The sequence below is a fragment of the Mauremys mutica genome, chromosome 7, assembly GCF_020497125.1.
Source record: "Mauremys mutica isolate MM-2020 ecotype Southern chromosome 7, ASM2049712v1, whole genome shotgun sequence".
NCBI classification, from domain to species: domain Eukaryota; kingdom Metazoa; phylum Chordata; order Testudines; family Geoemydidae; genus Mauremys; species Mauremys mutica.
In genome coordinates, this window is record NC_059078.1 from 8,308,369 (window position 1) to 8,324,273 (window position 15,905).

Below are 15,905 nucleotides of genomic sequence, written 5' to 3' on the forward strand. Positions count from 1 at the left end.
TGGGGTGGGGGGGCGGAATTGAGCAAGGAAGAGTTCTGTATCTGCGGTGCTAGTTAGATTTCTATCTCGAGCAGAGAGTGAGGGAAAACATCACAATCCTTGTACAGATTTCCGTATAATTATTAGTAGCAATAGTATAATTAGTATTTTATTGGCAGGTTCGGGTTTCCAAGCAATTTTCAGGAAATTGAGAATGGAAGGCAGTTTAGCCATAGTCATTGCTACTTCCCAATATGAAACCACAGTTAATATTCATGTTCTAAAATGCTTGCCAAGAGCCATGCTGTCTTTCTCATGGGGACATGATGTGACCACACATGAAATGGGAAGTGGCCCAAGAATTAGTAAGCTGGAGGCGAGAAAGCCTATGAAACAGTCTTTCTGAGATGTGGTCTGCACTATGAAAGGGTTGAGAAGCTGATTTATGATGCTAGATGATATATGAATAAATGTGTTTGTTCTGGATCTGAATTCCAAACACCCCAAAGTTCAGCATATTTGGATTTAGGGTTTTGTGTCTTCCCATTCCATTGTTGAATCGGAGCTTTAGTTCAGTCTCACTTGAGTTCTGTAGTACATCTTTATGCAAGTAATATAGTCTTAGGGCAGGGGTCTCCAACGTCATCGAGAGGCGTCGCAGCCAAAATGCCGCAGAAATTCGGCGGCATTTCAGCGGATGCTCCACCACCGCCACGGTCCTTCATCTGGGGGGGACCACTGTCTTAGGGTATGTCTACACTGCAGTGTAAGCCTAGGCTTAGTGGAATTCAAATCTGTGGATCCTGGATTCAAGAATCTGCACTGGTTGTCAACCCTATATTAAGAATTTTCTAACCTGGGCCTGAATCTGGGGCTCCAGGGTCCTGTAGGGAGCCAGGGTGGCCCCTTACCGAGTCGGACCAGGACGCGCCGCGTTCCCCGCCGGCGGAGGCGGGGCCACGGCGAGTTCGCTCTGCTCCCAGCGGCAGGAGGGGTGGAGCGGGCCAGGACGCGCCGCGGTCTCCGCGAGACGGGGCGGGGCCACGGCGAATTCGCTCCATCCCCAGCTGCGGGAGGGGCGGAGCAGGCCGGGACGCGCCGCGCGTTCCGCCGGATGGGGCAGGGCCAGGGCAAGTTCGCTCCGTCCCCAGCTGTGGGAGGGGCGGAGCGGGGGTGTACAAAGGGCAGGGCCCTTTGCTCCGTGGGGGCGGCGCCATGGACGGAGGCAGAGGCTGACGCCGGACTGCTTCCGCCCGACCCAGCTGCTGACCCCGGGGAAACTGAGGACCCCGAACCCCTTGTGGAGCCGGAGCTACCCGCTGCGGTCTATCTGACCGAGCCGGAGGTTTGTGTATCCGGACCTTTGCCAGCGGTCCCCTGCTAAAGGGGCCCGCTAGAGACTTTTGCCGGCGTTCCCCTGCCTGGGGCGCGCCGTGGACCAGTGCCAGCGGTCCCCTGCTAAAGGGGCCCGCTAGAGACTTTTGCCGGCGTTCCCCTGCCTGGGGCGCGCCGTGGACCAGTGCCAGCGGTCCCCTGCTAAAGGGGCCCGCTAGAGACTTTTGCCGGCGTTCCCCTGCCTGGGGGCGCGCCGGGGACCAGTGCCAGCGGTCCCCTGCTAAAGGGGCCCGCTAGAGACTTTTGCCGGCGTTCCCCTGCCTGGGGCGCGCCGTGGACCAGTGCCAGCGGTCCCCTGCTAAAGGGGCCCGCTAGAGACTTTTGCCGGCGTTCCCCTGCCTGGGGCGCGCCGTGGACCAGTGCCAGCGGTCCCCTGCTAAAGGGGCCCGCTAGAGACTTTTGCCGGCGTTCCCCTGCCTGGGGGCGCGCCGGGGACCAGTGCCAGCGGTCCCCTGCTAAAGGGGCCCGCTAGAGACTTTTGCCGGCGTTCCCCTGCCTGGGGCGCGCCGTGGACCAGTGCCAGCGGTCCCCTGCTAAAGGGGCCCGCTAGAGACTTTGCCGGCGTTCCCCTGCCTGGGGGCGCGCCGGGGACCAGTGCCAGCGGCCCCCTGCTACAGGGGCCCGCTAGAGACTCTTTGCCGCTGCTCCCCTGCCTGAGGGGCGCGCTGTGGACCTGTGCCAGCGGTCCCCTGCTAAAGGGGCCCGCTAGAGACTTTTGCCGGCGTCCCCCTGCCGGGGGGGCGCTCTGTGGACAATTGCTAGCCTGCTCGTGCCAGAAGGGTGTGCCCCAGGTCCCTCCCCCACCGCCGGCGGAGGTAGCGACGGCAGCCCCGGCTTACCGGTCCACACTGCAGTATGCAGACCCAAGTCCATCCAACCATATCCCAGACTTCCTAGCGCCCTCCTGAAATGTGGATGCTCTAGCCCTTTGTTTGTGACTTTCCACCAAACTTGACTGTCTGGAGGACAAAGAAAAAGGGATAGTTTTGATGGACTCCCAGGATATGTCTACTCTACAATTAAACAGCTGCAGCTGGCCCATGTCAGATGACTTGGGCTATGGGACTGTAAAACTGCAATGTAGATGTCCCTGAGCATCTACTGCTCCACCCCCATAGAATTCTGGGACCCTGGGTTCAAGCCCTGGGTTAGCACAATTTGTAGACAGAAGGGTGCTTAGCCTGAGTTTGAACCCTGGGCTTATACTGCAAAACCTTAGGGGTAAATTTTCAGTGCGGCCTTTTCCTCGCTTCCCCATAGATGTGCACAAAATTGCATGGACACATGCATGCACTACCACTTGGCATGTGCACCTTTAAAAGGTAGACAGCAGTGCACATACAATGTTAGAATTTGCTCCTGCAAAACCCAGAGCAGCTGACCGATTTTGGAGAGGCAAATTCTAATTATTATATGCAGGGCTGACTATGTAACAGTGTTTGCCTGGAAATGTATGGAACAAGGGGCTGAAAACATACCCCTTATAAATTGAGAGTTTCATAGATTACAAGGCCAGAAGGGACCATTGTGATCATCTAGTCTGACCTCCTGTATAACACAGGCCAGAGAACTTCCCCAAACTTCCTAGAGAATAGATTTTAGAAAAACATCCAAGCTTGACTTAAAAATTGTCAGTGATGGAGAATCCACCATGACGATTGGTAAATTGGTCCAATGGATAATTACTCTCAACATTAAAAATTTACGCCTTACTTCTGTTATCCTATTTTCAATCCATGTGATGTGTGCCATGTTAATTTTGTATCATTCTAGTTTTTAATCAAAATATCGTGCAGTACAAAGTCAAATGCCTTACAGAAGTCTAAATATAGCCTGTCAACACTATTATCTCAATCACCCAAGCTTGTCATTTCATCAAAAAAAGATATCAAGTTAGTCTGGCAGGATACATTTTCCATAAACCTACGTGGATTTCCATTAATTACATTATACTCCTTTAATTTTTTATTAATTGAGTCCCATATCAGCCACTTCATTATCTTTCCTGGGATCAATGTCAGGCTGAGAGAGGTCATCCCATTTACCCTTTTTAAAAACTGGCATATTAGCTTTCTTCCACTCTTCTGGAACTTCCCCAGTGTGCCAAGATTTAGGGTAGGTATACACTGAGGGACTACTTCGACCTAAGTTCCGCAACTCCAGCTATGTGAATAACATAGCAGGAATTGACGTACGTTAGGTCAACGTATTGCTGTGAATACCATGCTTCATTGATGGGAGAAACTCTCTCATCAACTTACCTTATGCTTCTCATTCTGGTGGAGTACCGGAGTCAAAAGGAGGACAATCAGCAGTGGATTTAGTGGGTCTTCACTAGACCTGCTAAATCGATCCTCGGTAGATCGATCGCCACGTGTCAATCCCCCAGTAAGTGGATACAAGCCCTTACTGAAAATCAACACTACTGGTCCTGTGAGCTCCTCAGCCAGGTCTTTTAAAAAAAAAATTTCCAGACCTGCTGATTTTCAAATGTCTAACTTTAGTAGCTTCTATGTAACATCCTCCAGAGATACTAGTGGAATTGAAAGCGTTATTGTCACCATATGATGAGATTATATCATCTGGTTTTTCCCAAAAAAATACAGTTTCTGCGCATGAGATTTCGCTCTATTTGTGTGGAAGAGTTGGGAAGATACTTTTTTGTATGAAAATTAGAGGCTGTGCAGATTAGAAAAGTCCCAGTTAATAAGAGGTTTAACTATATATGGTAACAAAAGGTTTTTTGAATTGTCTTAGTTCCATTGTGTTTTTACCAGATATAACCTTTAGAGTTTTTCTGCAGCAACTTGAGGGTTTCCACGTTATAATTATATACGTGTTATAAAGCTCATCAGCCACGACCCATTATTTTGCACAAGACTAACTTTTGTTAACTGGCCTCAAGTAGTTATTAGTACTCATCCACAAAATTAAGAGGAAATAGAACATTTCGCTTACTCACAAGTATTTACTGTACTGTATGTGCAGCTAAGGATAGGGTTATCTTATTGTGTACATTTTTTCCTGTTAAAAGCCAAATTTATACACAGGGCTACCTGGGGGGGAGGCAAGTGAGGCCCCCACGAGAATATAGTATTCTATAGTATTGCAACTTTTTTTTATGGAAGGGGCCCCCAAAATTGTTTGCCCCAGACCCCTGAATCCTCTGGGCGGCCCTGTTTACACACACACAAACCAGAAAATGTACTGCAGTCAGAACGACAGATACACATTTTCATGACATATATATCGCCTGATCTTAAAGCCAAGCAGAACTATGGGAGTCTTGCCTTTGACGTCACTGGGATCCTGGTAGAGCTTTAGGGAAAGGATTTGCTGTGAAGAGAAATTTTGTTCATAATTCATATTAAGATGTAAACACATAGGGCTAAATCTTGAGCAACAGTGAGTGTCCGCAACTCCTCTTATTCCTCAGTGGGGCTTTTGTCATAAAGTAGCGCCTTCAAGCTGTCTGAATTGTGTGATCCATCTGCTGTTGCACATCTTGGCTCAGAAAGAGCTGTGTCAGGTAGCCAAATATGTGTATACACAATACAGGAAATACAGGAACCAGCTCTTCTTGTCAAGAGTAGTTAAATATTAACGACAGTGCCTGTCTGGCCTGGAGCTGGCAAGCTCATCAATACTAAACCTCATGAGTACGTGACCAAGGGTAATTTACTTCAACAGACCATTAACCAGCTTTGATTGACTCATTCCTGAAAGGTGAAGGTTTGAATATTTAAAGTTGTAAAACATGTCCACGCAGTATGAGGTCTCTTGTGCCACTGCGTACTTTGGATTGGCTTGTTCCTTGACACTGCTCTGAGTTACTGGAAATACTTGGATCCTCTTCAAACCAAGTAGCTTTTCCTCTGTCGGTAAGGAAAGGGCTGCATAAGATCACTTTTTTTGTAATTTCTGGATTTACTGTACTTCCCGTACTGCACATGACTGTAATTACAGCAATGGGTCTCATTTATTTTGGGCTAGATTTTCACAGCACTGCCTGAGATGTGCAGAAGAGTGAAGAGAGGAGGAGGGAAGAAAGTTTGCCCACTCCCCTTACTGCCCTGCTGAGATTGTGACCTCAGCTGTAGGGAGGAAAGCAGTTGCCCACGACTTCTCACTGCAACCATGTCAGTGGGCAGTGAGGGCGAAGAAGTGAGGGAAACCCTGGCTCATGTCTTCTCCCAGATCCCGTGTCACCTACACACTATTCAGAGTAGCTGGCTGGTTGCACAGGCCGGGAGTAGCCACATAAAGGAATGAACTAACTTACTCCTCTCCCAGAACAAGGGGAAGCAGGGGAGGAATTAAGTCCTAACTTATCTGGCGTGCTGTTGTGGGGCAGCTCCTCATTGCCTGTTCCCATGGCTGATTGTAAGGTTACAATTTAGCCTTTGGATTTTTGATCCATGGAAACAATGGACCTTTTCCATTAGGTGGTTCACTGTTGCTAAAGCAATGCGCTGTAGCATCTCGTGGTGGGATTAAAATAATATTGCTTTCATAGTCTACCTAGTGAGCCTTCTGACATGTCCTGCTCTTTTATGTATTGTGGATATTTTTGTATTGATGCAGCAAGTTCATGATGTGGACAAATATCTGCTAACGAACAGCCTGGGACTATAAACACTTAATAATTATGAGCAAAATGCAATTGGAATTCAGGTCTGGAGAGATTAATGAGCAGCACAGTAACCCACTGTGCTGCCTGATCTTCCTATACTATATCGCTCAAGTGAAGGGGACTAATGCTCTGGTCGTGTCATTTACGTACACAGCATATGCCACAAGCAATGTGTTGTCGGAAGCCCTACACTATCTATCTCTGGCTATGTCTACAGCTGGCGCTAGGAATGTGGCTCCTGGCTTGCGTAGCTTTACTGGCACCGGCTCTTATCAAGCTAGTAGGCTAAAAATAGTAGCATAGCACAGGCTGTGAGCAGCAGCATGGGCTAGCCACCCTGAGTACATCCCCCCCCAGGGTCCAAGACGGGTTGTACTTGCTAGCCATGCTGCCCCTCACCACTGCCCGCGTTACAGCAGCTACGCTCCTACCTTTAGCATAGTAGCTTGATGAGACCTAGCCCACGTATGTCTGTGTGAGGTGGGAATCTCACCTCTAGCCCCACGTGTAGACTCCCTCTCCATTTATCTGTCGGTATAATCAATCGTTTGGGAATGCTCTGAGTAAAACACAAAATGAAGGAAAGGAAAATTTGGGCCTCATGACATCAGACTCAATGGGAATTTTGCCTGTATTGGGACTGCCAGTTCAGGCCATTGTTTTAGGTGCGAAGGAAAGCAAAATTGGACCATGCTGAGTCCTAGGGAACTGATTTCGCCCCCCCCCCCCCCGCAGAATACGGGTACCTGGTTAGAGGCCAATCTGAGGATTTGGACGTGGGTTCATTTCCAGGTGGATTCTCTGAGATACTGGGATTGTGTCAGAGTGTAACCTAGTGGTATGGGAGGAGAGAGATGAAATAGAACACATGTAAAACAGGCAGACATTTTCATTCTGCATGAACTGTAGTCTGTACACCTTCAGGTCTATGTTGTGATATATTCCCTAGGGGGCTGGACTAGATGATCTCCTGAGGTCCTTTCCAACCCTGATATTCTATGATTCTATGAATTCACACCAAAAAGTTCTATTCATGTCAGTGGAGCTACTCACAATGCAGAGAAGCAGGCTTTGGTGCTGTATCTACTCTTGAGCATTTATTTTGCATTTCCTATTGCCTCTGAAGTATACTAATACCAAAATTGCCCGTAATGGGAGACACTTTCTTAATCCCTCTTATACAGAACCTTTCTTCACAAACGGTGAGAGTAGCATGCCTGGTTGCTTAGACTAGCCATTGCAGTTCTTCCTAATCAGCGTGTCAATATTCTCTCTTTGTTGCCAGAAGGAGGAACGTGTGAAGTTATAGCAGCACACAGATGCTGTAATAAGAATCGAATTGAGGAAAGATCACAAACAGTAAAATGCTCCTGCCTCCCTGGGAAAGTGGCCGGGACAACACGAAACAGACCTTCCTGTGTCGACGGCAAGTAGCTCATCCAGTATATGTGTGAACTGAATATGTAACATCCAGTATATACCTAACACTATATATATATGTTATGTAGCAAACATACTTGTATTCTCTGGTTTAGCTTTTTTAGGAAAAGATAAACTATAAGCATAAATGGTTGACCAAGGAGATGGCCTTTCACATCACCAGTGTACCTTGTCTCCCACCTTAGAGCCTGATTCTGCAAGCCTTACCCAGTTTTAAAAGGATTTACTAACGCTAATAGTTGCATTACAGTCTGTGGGGCTACTCACATAAATACAGCAAACCTGGTGACAAGAGCGAGCCCTTAGTAAACAATGGGCAAAACCTCTCCTTTGTGTCTCTCTATTGGGCCCTCATGTCTCAATGGCTGTGATTCAGAAATATTTCAGGTGACAACAATAAGTTGTTCTGATTCAATTTCTGGCTTTAAAAAGTCAGCCCAAAAAATCCAGTGATCTGATTTTTGTAATAAGCAAAGACGAACAAAAACTGCAAAGCTGCTATTTGGTTCTGAAAAAAACCCGCCATTTCTGAATAGATCCGACATTGGCCCAGCTCTTCTGAAAGCTTCAGGGCAGAATCTTGTCATGCATGGTTATCTTTGCAAGACAAAACTAAAACATGGGGTGCGTCACATCTGGGTCCCACTTTTATCTGAATGTCAGTACTCTGGGGTTCTCATTCTGTGATTATCTTTATCATTCCAATGGTGAAATAAATATACACATGTTCATTGGAGACTTCTCTTTATGGTTCACGTAATCCTAATTGAACATTAGTGAGGTGTACAAATGTGCAGCAAGTAGAGAATATACCCTGCTGTTTGGAAATGGTTATCCAAATTAAATGTCTTCATATTATGGCTTTAAGAAGCTATTGACTTTAGTGGGACTAATCTTTGGTTTTATTTTCCTCACACACTGATAAGTGATGTCTGATCAGTAGCATCCTTGTGTAGCAGCCCTATTAAATGGGCTTGGATTTTAAATGTTCCTTTTCTCATCTCTATTTTGTGGAAATGATCTGGTAGCATCATTGACTGTAACCCCCTGCGGTGCCAAAAGTCATTAAGAGCTGAAGTTTGCCTTTTCTGTTTGAATGGGGTTGAACATCCCTCTGCCTCAGCTTCCTGCAAGTAGCAGGAGCCAGCAGTGTTGCTGCACAGCTGATTTGTCAAAGCATCTTTTGTTTCCTATTTGGATTCACATTTTAAAGATGCAGCCTTCCATCAGAAAGAGAGACGCGCACACAGACATTTGAATACCCGCTTCCCTCAGTCACGTGTAGCAACGTTTTCAAAGGCACTGCCAACAGAGCAACAGCTGTGCCAATTTTCATTGAAGGTTAGATGAAAGTTCCTGTTGGCTTTATGGGCTGCAAAAGCATTGCAGCCTGAAGCCTGTGCTGGCGTCATTTCATAGTAAGTAGATAGAAAAATATGGTGCATGTCAGAGGGATGGAATCTTACAATGTTCTCAACTTCTGTTCGATGGCATGCATGTGTGTGGATCTATCTAGTTTGTATGTTAAAATATAAAGAAAAACATCTTATAATTGTAAAAAGACACTTTAGGTGTTAAATTATGGGGCAATAATTCACAGCTTGTTACAACTGGAAATGCCATTCAGTCCCTGGAATCCTGCCTTCGAATGCACTACAGTAGCTGTGAATTAATGCACTTTAATTCACAAGCTGACACATTTTATTGCTTAATTATTCTGATACAAAGAATTTTATTAAACAAAAAAAAGTCATGAATCTGTAGGTGATATCTTTGGTTGGGCCTAACTAAAAACAAACTGGGTAAGCTTTGGAGAGTCACATTTTCTTCATTAGATCCTGAAAATCCAGAGCCAATAGATACAGCAGAGTGGCGGTGTTAATTTAGACCTGGTAATTCTATTCAGAGAACAGTAGCTCCAAGGGGAATTACGTTTAAAAAAAATAATCAGTGCAAGTATGGACTGGAGTCCCTCTGCTTAATAGCTGTCTCTGGATAACAATGAAAACAAATGTTATCAACTGGCGTTTTGAAAGGGGAAAAGATTAAGCAAAGGCTACTGTCAGAAAGGCATGTGATCCCACACTCATTGAAGTCAGGGGCAAAACTCTTATTGACTTCAAAGGAACGTCTTCCCCTTTTAAGTTTAATTGTTGTAATCAAGACATGGGTTCTTTTGTCAAGGGTTGGTGATTGGTTAGAAAGCCAAGACCCTGTTCACAAAAATTAAGGGGCATTCTTTTTACGTTTAGTTTAATCTTCACGCTTTGTTTTAGATTCTTGACACGTTGATGGTCTTGGGTAAAAACCCTGAAGTCATTTTGTAGTTAGTCCTTACTAAGGCAAAATTCCCATTTTCTTCTGTGGGAAGTTCCATTAACTTCAGTAGGAAATTTTCCTAAGTAAGGATTTGGTATTATGCCTGTTTTCTGGGAGGTTTTAATTAGTACATTACAAAGGATCAGCTAAAATTTGTTGCCTCCTTTATCTACTATATTAAGATGATTAAATGCTGTGAGTCACAGTTGTATACTTTGTACAGTTTAAAGCTATGATGTGCCACTTAAAAAAAATCTTTTCATTGATCCCTTACTTTAAAATGTATTATGGATGCCCTTGCATAAATAGCATAAATAACGAAAAGTGAATCATAAAAATGTACTGAAAGGGACCTTGGAAAGTCTTCAGGTCGAGTCCCCTGCTCTGTGGCAGGACCAAGTAAACCTGGACCATCCCTGACAGGTGTTTGTCCAACTCGTTTTTAAATGCTTCCTATAATGGGGATGCCACAATCACCCTTGGAAGCCTATTCCAGAGCTTTGCTAATAGTTTGAAAGTTTTTCCTAATGTCTAATCTAAATCGCCCTTACAGCAGATTAAGCCCACGACTTCTTGTCCTACCTTCAGTGGACCAGGAGAACAATTGATCTCTGTCCTCTTTGTAGCAGCCCTTAACATATTGGAAGGCTGTTATCAGCTCCCCCACACACCCTTGATCTTCTTTTTCTCAAGACTTAATATGCCCAGTTTTTTTAACCTTTCCTCATCGGTTGGGTCTTCTAAACCTTTGATCATTTTTGTTGCTCTTCTCTGGACTCTCTCCAATTTGTCCGCATCTTTCCTAAATTGTGGTGCCCAGATGTGGCCTAATTAGTGCCAAGTAGAATGGGACAATTACCTCCGGGGTCTCGCATACAACACTCCCATTAATACACCCCACAATCATGTTAACTTCTTTGCAGCTGCATCACATAGTTGACTCGTTCCGTTTGTGGTCCACTATTATCCCAGATCCTTTTTAGCAGTACTGCCACCTAGGCAGTTATTCCCCATTTTGTAGTTGTGCATTTGGTTTTTCCTTCCAAAGTGAACTTGCCAATACATGCACATCCAAACAGAACCAAATTGCTCTGGAGTGGGACTGGATGACTTGTTGAATTGGTAACAGCAGGTAGACACCCTGTTGCTAGTTGCATTCCAGCTCAGGTTGATCATTATCATGAGACATTGTTATACTCTGCTGGCTCTTTAGTTGCCCACATGAAATGAATTGGGACACTGATCCTGTTCTCATTAATGTCAATGGCCAAACTCCCATCAACTTAACAGGATCAAGCCCTTGGTGGTTCTCAGTCCATTTCAGTTGCATCAGAAAACTCCTCCTCAGAACTGATGCACTTGACTGTCTCAGCTGATACCAGGAATGTAATGGACATGAGACTGAGCTTTCCCTTTACCCCTGATAGTGGTCCCCTCTCGTCAATGATTAAGTATGTTAGGGGGCAGCATGGGAGAGTTTGCAGTGCTGTTGTCCATGCTGTTTCTCAGCAGGAGGAATGGTCTGTGGTTCTCCTTGGTATTGATAAGCAGTCTCCTACTTCCATGTTCTGCAACCCATGCCCGTGTTAACTAGCATTTACACAAGCAATCCCCCTGGCTAGTGTTTGAAATTAAATAAATTCTGCCTGTGCTATAGAAGATGGGACGTTGCCACACATCTTGCAGGACTTTATGCAGAGCCTCACTCAGTGTTGATGCTGACAGATTCTCTCCTACTCAGAGAAAGGAACCATTTGCAGAGACTTAAACAGAGAACACACCCAGGCTAGATTATATCAGCATCAGGGCTGTGCTTACTTCAAAAGTTATTCCTTGTTAGTTAAATAAATTGTTATCCTAAAGCCTGCTTCAGTCAGGTGGGAATTCTAAAATACCTGGAGTGGAGACCATTCAGATGCGAGTCTGTTCCTGAAGGCGCGCCTCATCTGTTGCATTCATTATTTGCTCCTCTACTCCAAGTCTCTATTTGAAAGAACAGTTGGGGTGGTTCTACAGCCTCTCTAAACATAACGTGTGTCACTGAGAGACTCCTTTTGTGCTGGGAATTAGTCTGTTCAAGTTTGTTACTCGACTTCTTATTCCTGCTCTTTACATGCCATCTCAAATAGCCCAAGCACCTCATGTTAGGCCCAAGGCCACTTGTTTTCCTCAATATATGAAGAAAAACTTTTGCTTTACTGCCCTGCCCTTGTATCTCAGTAACTGTTCACACTTTTTTGCCCCTTGTTTTAGGGGTTTGACTTTTCTGACTTTACATTTTCTTTTCACTGTTTCTGTTTTCTGTTATTACATTCACTTGTGCTCTCGTGTGTCATGTGCAGCTATGTCTGCGTGTTTGTATTACACCTTCGCTCATCATTGTGTTTATCAACAGCTTGTCCCCTTCACTTAAAGCTATAATGTGAGGATTGCGCATCTCATGCGTTTTCCTCTTTCATCAGCATATTTTTGCAAAATGATTCTGCGGCTTACGAAGGTATCTTCATGGTTGCTCAAATGTTGAGCATTCTTTATCTTGCTAGCTGCCATGTGGCTGATGGTCATTCTTAGGCATGGGGTGTTATTCCTGTCTCTTTATTAACAGAAAAATTCAGTCTTACTTGTATAACTGTGGTGTTTACAGTCCTGTGCTTTGCCTCTTTCTAGGGTATGTGTGTGTGTGTGTGTGTGTGTGTTTTCTGCTGCTTGGCATAAGGAAATTGCCTTTTCAGGTGTCAAGTCCATATCCCTGAGTAGATTTTCTATGTACTTTCTTATTGTTGTACCCAAAAAACTATTTGTCCTGTAATGAAGGAGTCTTTTTAGTATGCCAGATTCACAGACTGCCTTTTAAATTTTCAATTTGAGACATATTCTGCTATTATTTCTCCTTTATTCAGCTTTCTACATGGTTATGGCTCTACTAACTGCTCAGTGGCGCCTCCTTGTGGCCCCTCTGGGGAATTAGCTCTGCCACCTGGTGATGCTCCTTCCTGTGGTTACTCAGGTGATCATTCCACTCACTCACTCACTCCACTCATGCTCCTGGACCTGCAGCACTCTCCTCTTCATAACTTAGCCCTCCGGATAAGTCATATGAAAGTTCTCTCCCCGCTCCCCTTCCAGGGTATCAGAGGTCATTTGAGGCAAACTGTCCCAGGTGGTCTGCTCCCTGCTGCCTGGTTTGTGCCACTCCCACCATGGCTGGTAGGCTCACCCTCTACACCAGCTTCCAGTTCAGGGACCCTCAACTCAGGGCTGGGAGAGTAAAAGCCCATATTGTGCCTTCCCTGGACTGCTTCCTACTCTCTTTGGTGCCTCCTGCCTTTCCCTCCTCAAATCAGGGAGTTCAACTGCAGGTTTCGTCCCTCAGCCTGACAACCTCCTTTCTTTGTGGATCCTACCCAGCTCCTCCCCCACAGCTGGTTTCCATCTGCAGTTAGGCCCTAGCACTTCCTTGGTTTCCTCCAGCCTGGTGCAGCCTAAGGTTCATTGGCCTAATTTATCCCTTTAGGCCTTGTGTGTGGGGTGGACACCCCATCACACTACATGTTACAAATAAATAAATATATTATGATATGTTATATTATATTACATAGGGTGAAATCCTGGCCCCACTGACAAAACTCCCATTGACTTGAAAGGGACATGGATTTCCACCCATCATTCACAGGAAATATTTAAGGGAGGGATACAGTGATTCTTAAACTTTTTCATTACTTCTTCAAAGCTTTCTTCCCCTTTCTCCCTCACTCCATCATTCTCACTATGGAAATCAGTGTATATATCCAACCCTTGACAAAAACAATGCCATTTTTTATTCATCCTCCATTTTACCAGCCTCTCTGGTTTTTGCACGCAGTTCACATTTCTGTTGGAATACTCTTTCCAGGTCTGCTCAGCATGTTCTCATAATTTGTAAAGATTGGTGGGGGTTTCCCAGTCAAGCTCCATGGCAGCCATTTTTTACCGTTCTCCTGGTTATAATCAATGTCACTTTTGCCAGATTTTTGATAGCTTACCTGCTTGCTCTTTTCCTGGATCTGTCGGATCTCTGTACCTCCTATGCACAGTACCATGTGGTATTTCAGTGACTTCTGAGGCAGGCTTTAGGATAACTTATTTATTCAACTATCAACAAGAAATAACATCTCAAGTAAATTCAGTACTGCTGCCGTAATTAAGCACGCTTATATTATTTGCCTCTGATTGTCCATTGTCCTTCTCCTTGTGCAGTCACTTATATGAGTGCAAAGTGGGAGGAGTAAGTTGCTACCATTCTGACTTGGTAGAGTTTACACTTGCTTTGCCCCGGTGTGAACAAGTATGCAAGATGCAGAGCACTGGAGAACTGGGTCCACACTCTCTATCTGAGCAACTGATTCCTGCATGAGTGAGAGTCAGCAGGAAGTGTGGCACTGCATAGTGACCTGCAGAACGCATGGCAACTCAAAACTTTAATCTAAGCCCTTTTTAGCACACTAGTCAACATGGGTTGCAGAATTAGGCCCTTAGTGGTAGGATGGGTTAATTATTCAAGATTTTCAGTATTGTGCATCAAATCTGTGGCTCATTTACTGTATCTGTCTCCTTTTGAGGGAAGAGTATTTTCTGTCTTGCTGTGTAGAGAAGGAAAACGGCTACCAAATCTGATGATTTAGCCACTCCATCTTTCGCCCTCCCATAGGAACTTAAATGTGAGTTCCATTCATGATGCAGCTGCAGGACTTGGTCCAAAATATTTGGGGTCACTCATACGTAAGCTATTTCTGTACTTGTTTTAATCAGATATTAGATCCCTGTGTGAAAGTTAACTGTATCCACCAAAGAAAATGAACATTTTGATCACTAGTTTGATTTTTTTTAATGAAATAATGTAATGGTTTAAGCACTTAGGTCCTTATCCTGTAAAGATTTACATGTATGCATAACTTTACACACTGTGAGTGAAATCCTGTGTGTGAACCCCATTGAAATCAATTGCAAAACTCCCCACTGACTTCAGTGAAGTCAGGATTTCATGCTATGAGTAAACCCATAGACTCAATGAGATTAATGTCTACCCTGCCAAAAAAAGGTAAAGACCCGCAACAATGAGACATTCCTGCTCAGATGAGTCTCCGAGCCCAAGTGGGAATGTCTATACTGCTAATTTTAGCACCATAGTGAACCCCATTGACCTGCTGCAGGGTTTGGGGGGGGGGTTGCGGGGCAGGAGGGGGAGGGTGTTTGCGGTAAAAATGTTTGCTGAAGGACTACTCAAAACACATAAACAGTTAAATACCTGTGTAAGTAGCATTGTGAGTTTCAATGCTAAAATGAGGAGTGTTTCAGTAAATTCTAAAACAGGTAGGTATATAGATAGAAAGATTTCTCCAAAGTCATGTTCTTTTTCCAAAATAGCCCCTCTTCCTGTTCAAGATAGTGAAGTCTGCCTCGTGACTTTCTGCACAACTTTGGGGAAACTGGGTCTGAGGCTCTTCTGTGTGCTCTGCATTGTGTGTCAGTGTGTATTCACCTCAGACCACACGCACTCAGACAAACCACCAGGAACAAGGTTTTATTCTGTAACAAAACATAGAGCAGGATGACAGTCCAGCAGCCTCCTCTCTGCTGGCCTGCCTCACGCTCCCAGCTTCCATCAGTGCTGAAACTTCCTGCTGGGATGGGCACAGGGAACTTCCTAGCAGGAACTAGGAAAAACACTCAACGTGCCCCCGTTTGTAGTCCACAATTTATAGTTCCTGCAGCTGCTGCTGCTGAAGCACATTGCACCTGGGGCTACATTTATATATTTGTAACACTGTTCTTAATATTTTTATGCATATGTATTAGAGTAGATATTTCACAACAGGTATCTAAATATCTGGAAATATACATAATTTCTCATTTATATCTTAATATGTATATTTATTAACTGGGTGCTAAAGTGTATGAATTGCACAGTCTTTAGAGGAACAAGTTATAATATCTGTACCGAGCCCTGCATTGTAAAATCACTTAGGCCTGGTCTACATTTGAGGGGGGGGGGAAATTGATCTAAGATACGCAACTTCAGCTATGAGAATTGCGTAGCTGAAGTCAACGTATCTTAGATCGACAGATTGACTTACTTCGCGTCCTCGCGGCGCGGGATTGA

General features: G+C 44.9%; 1 protein-coding gene across 1 annotated transcript in view; it reads left to right on the forward strand.

Annotated features, from left to right (window-relative positions):
• Nucleotides 1-15,905, forward strand: part of TAFA1 (TAFA chemokine like family member 1) — a 317,166-nt gene that overhangs the window by 242,453 nt on the left and 58,808 nt on the right. Inside the window, exon 3 of the mRNA XM_045022951.1 lies at nt 7,293-7,433. Coding sequence (XP_044878886.1) covers nt 7,293-7,433 — 141 coding nt within the window. The remainder of the gene's footprint in view (nt 1-7,292; nt 7,434-15,905) is intronic.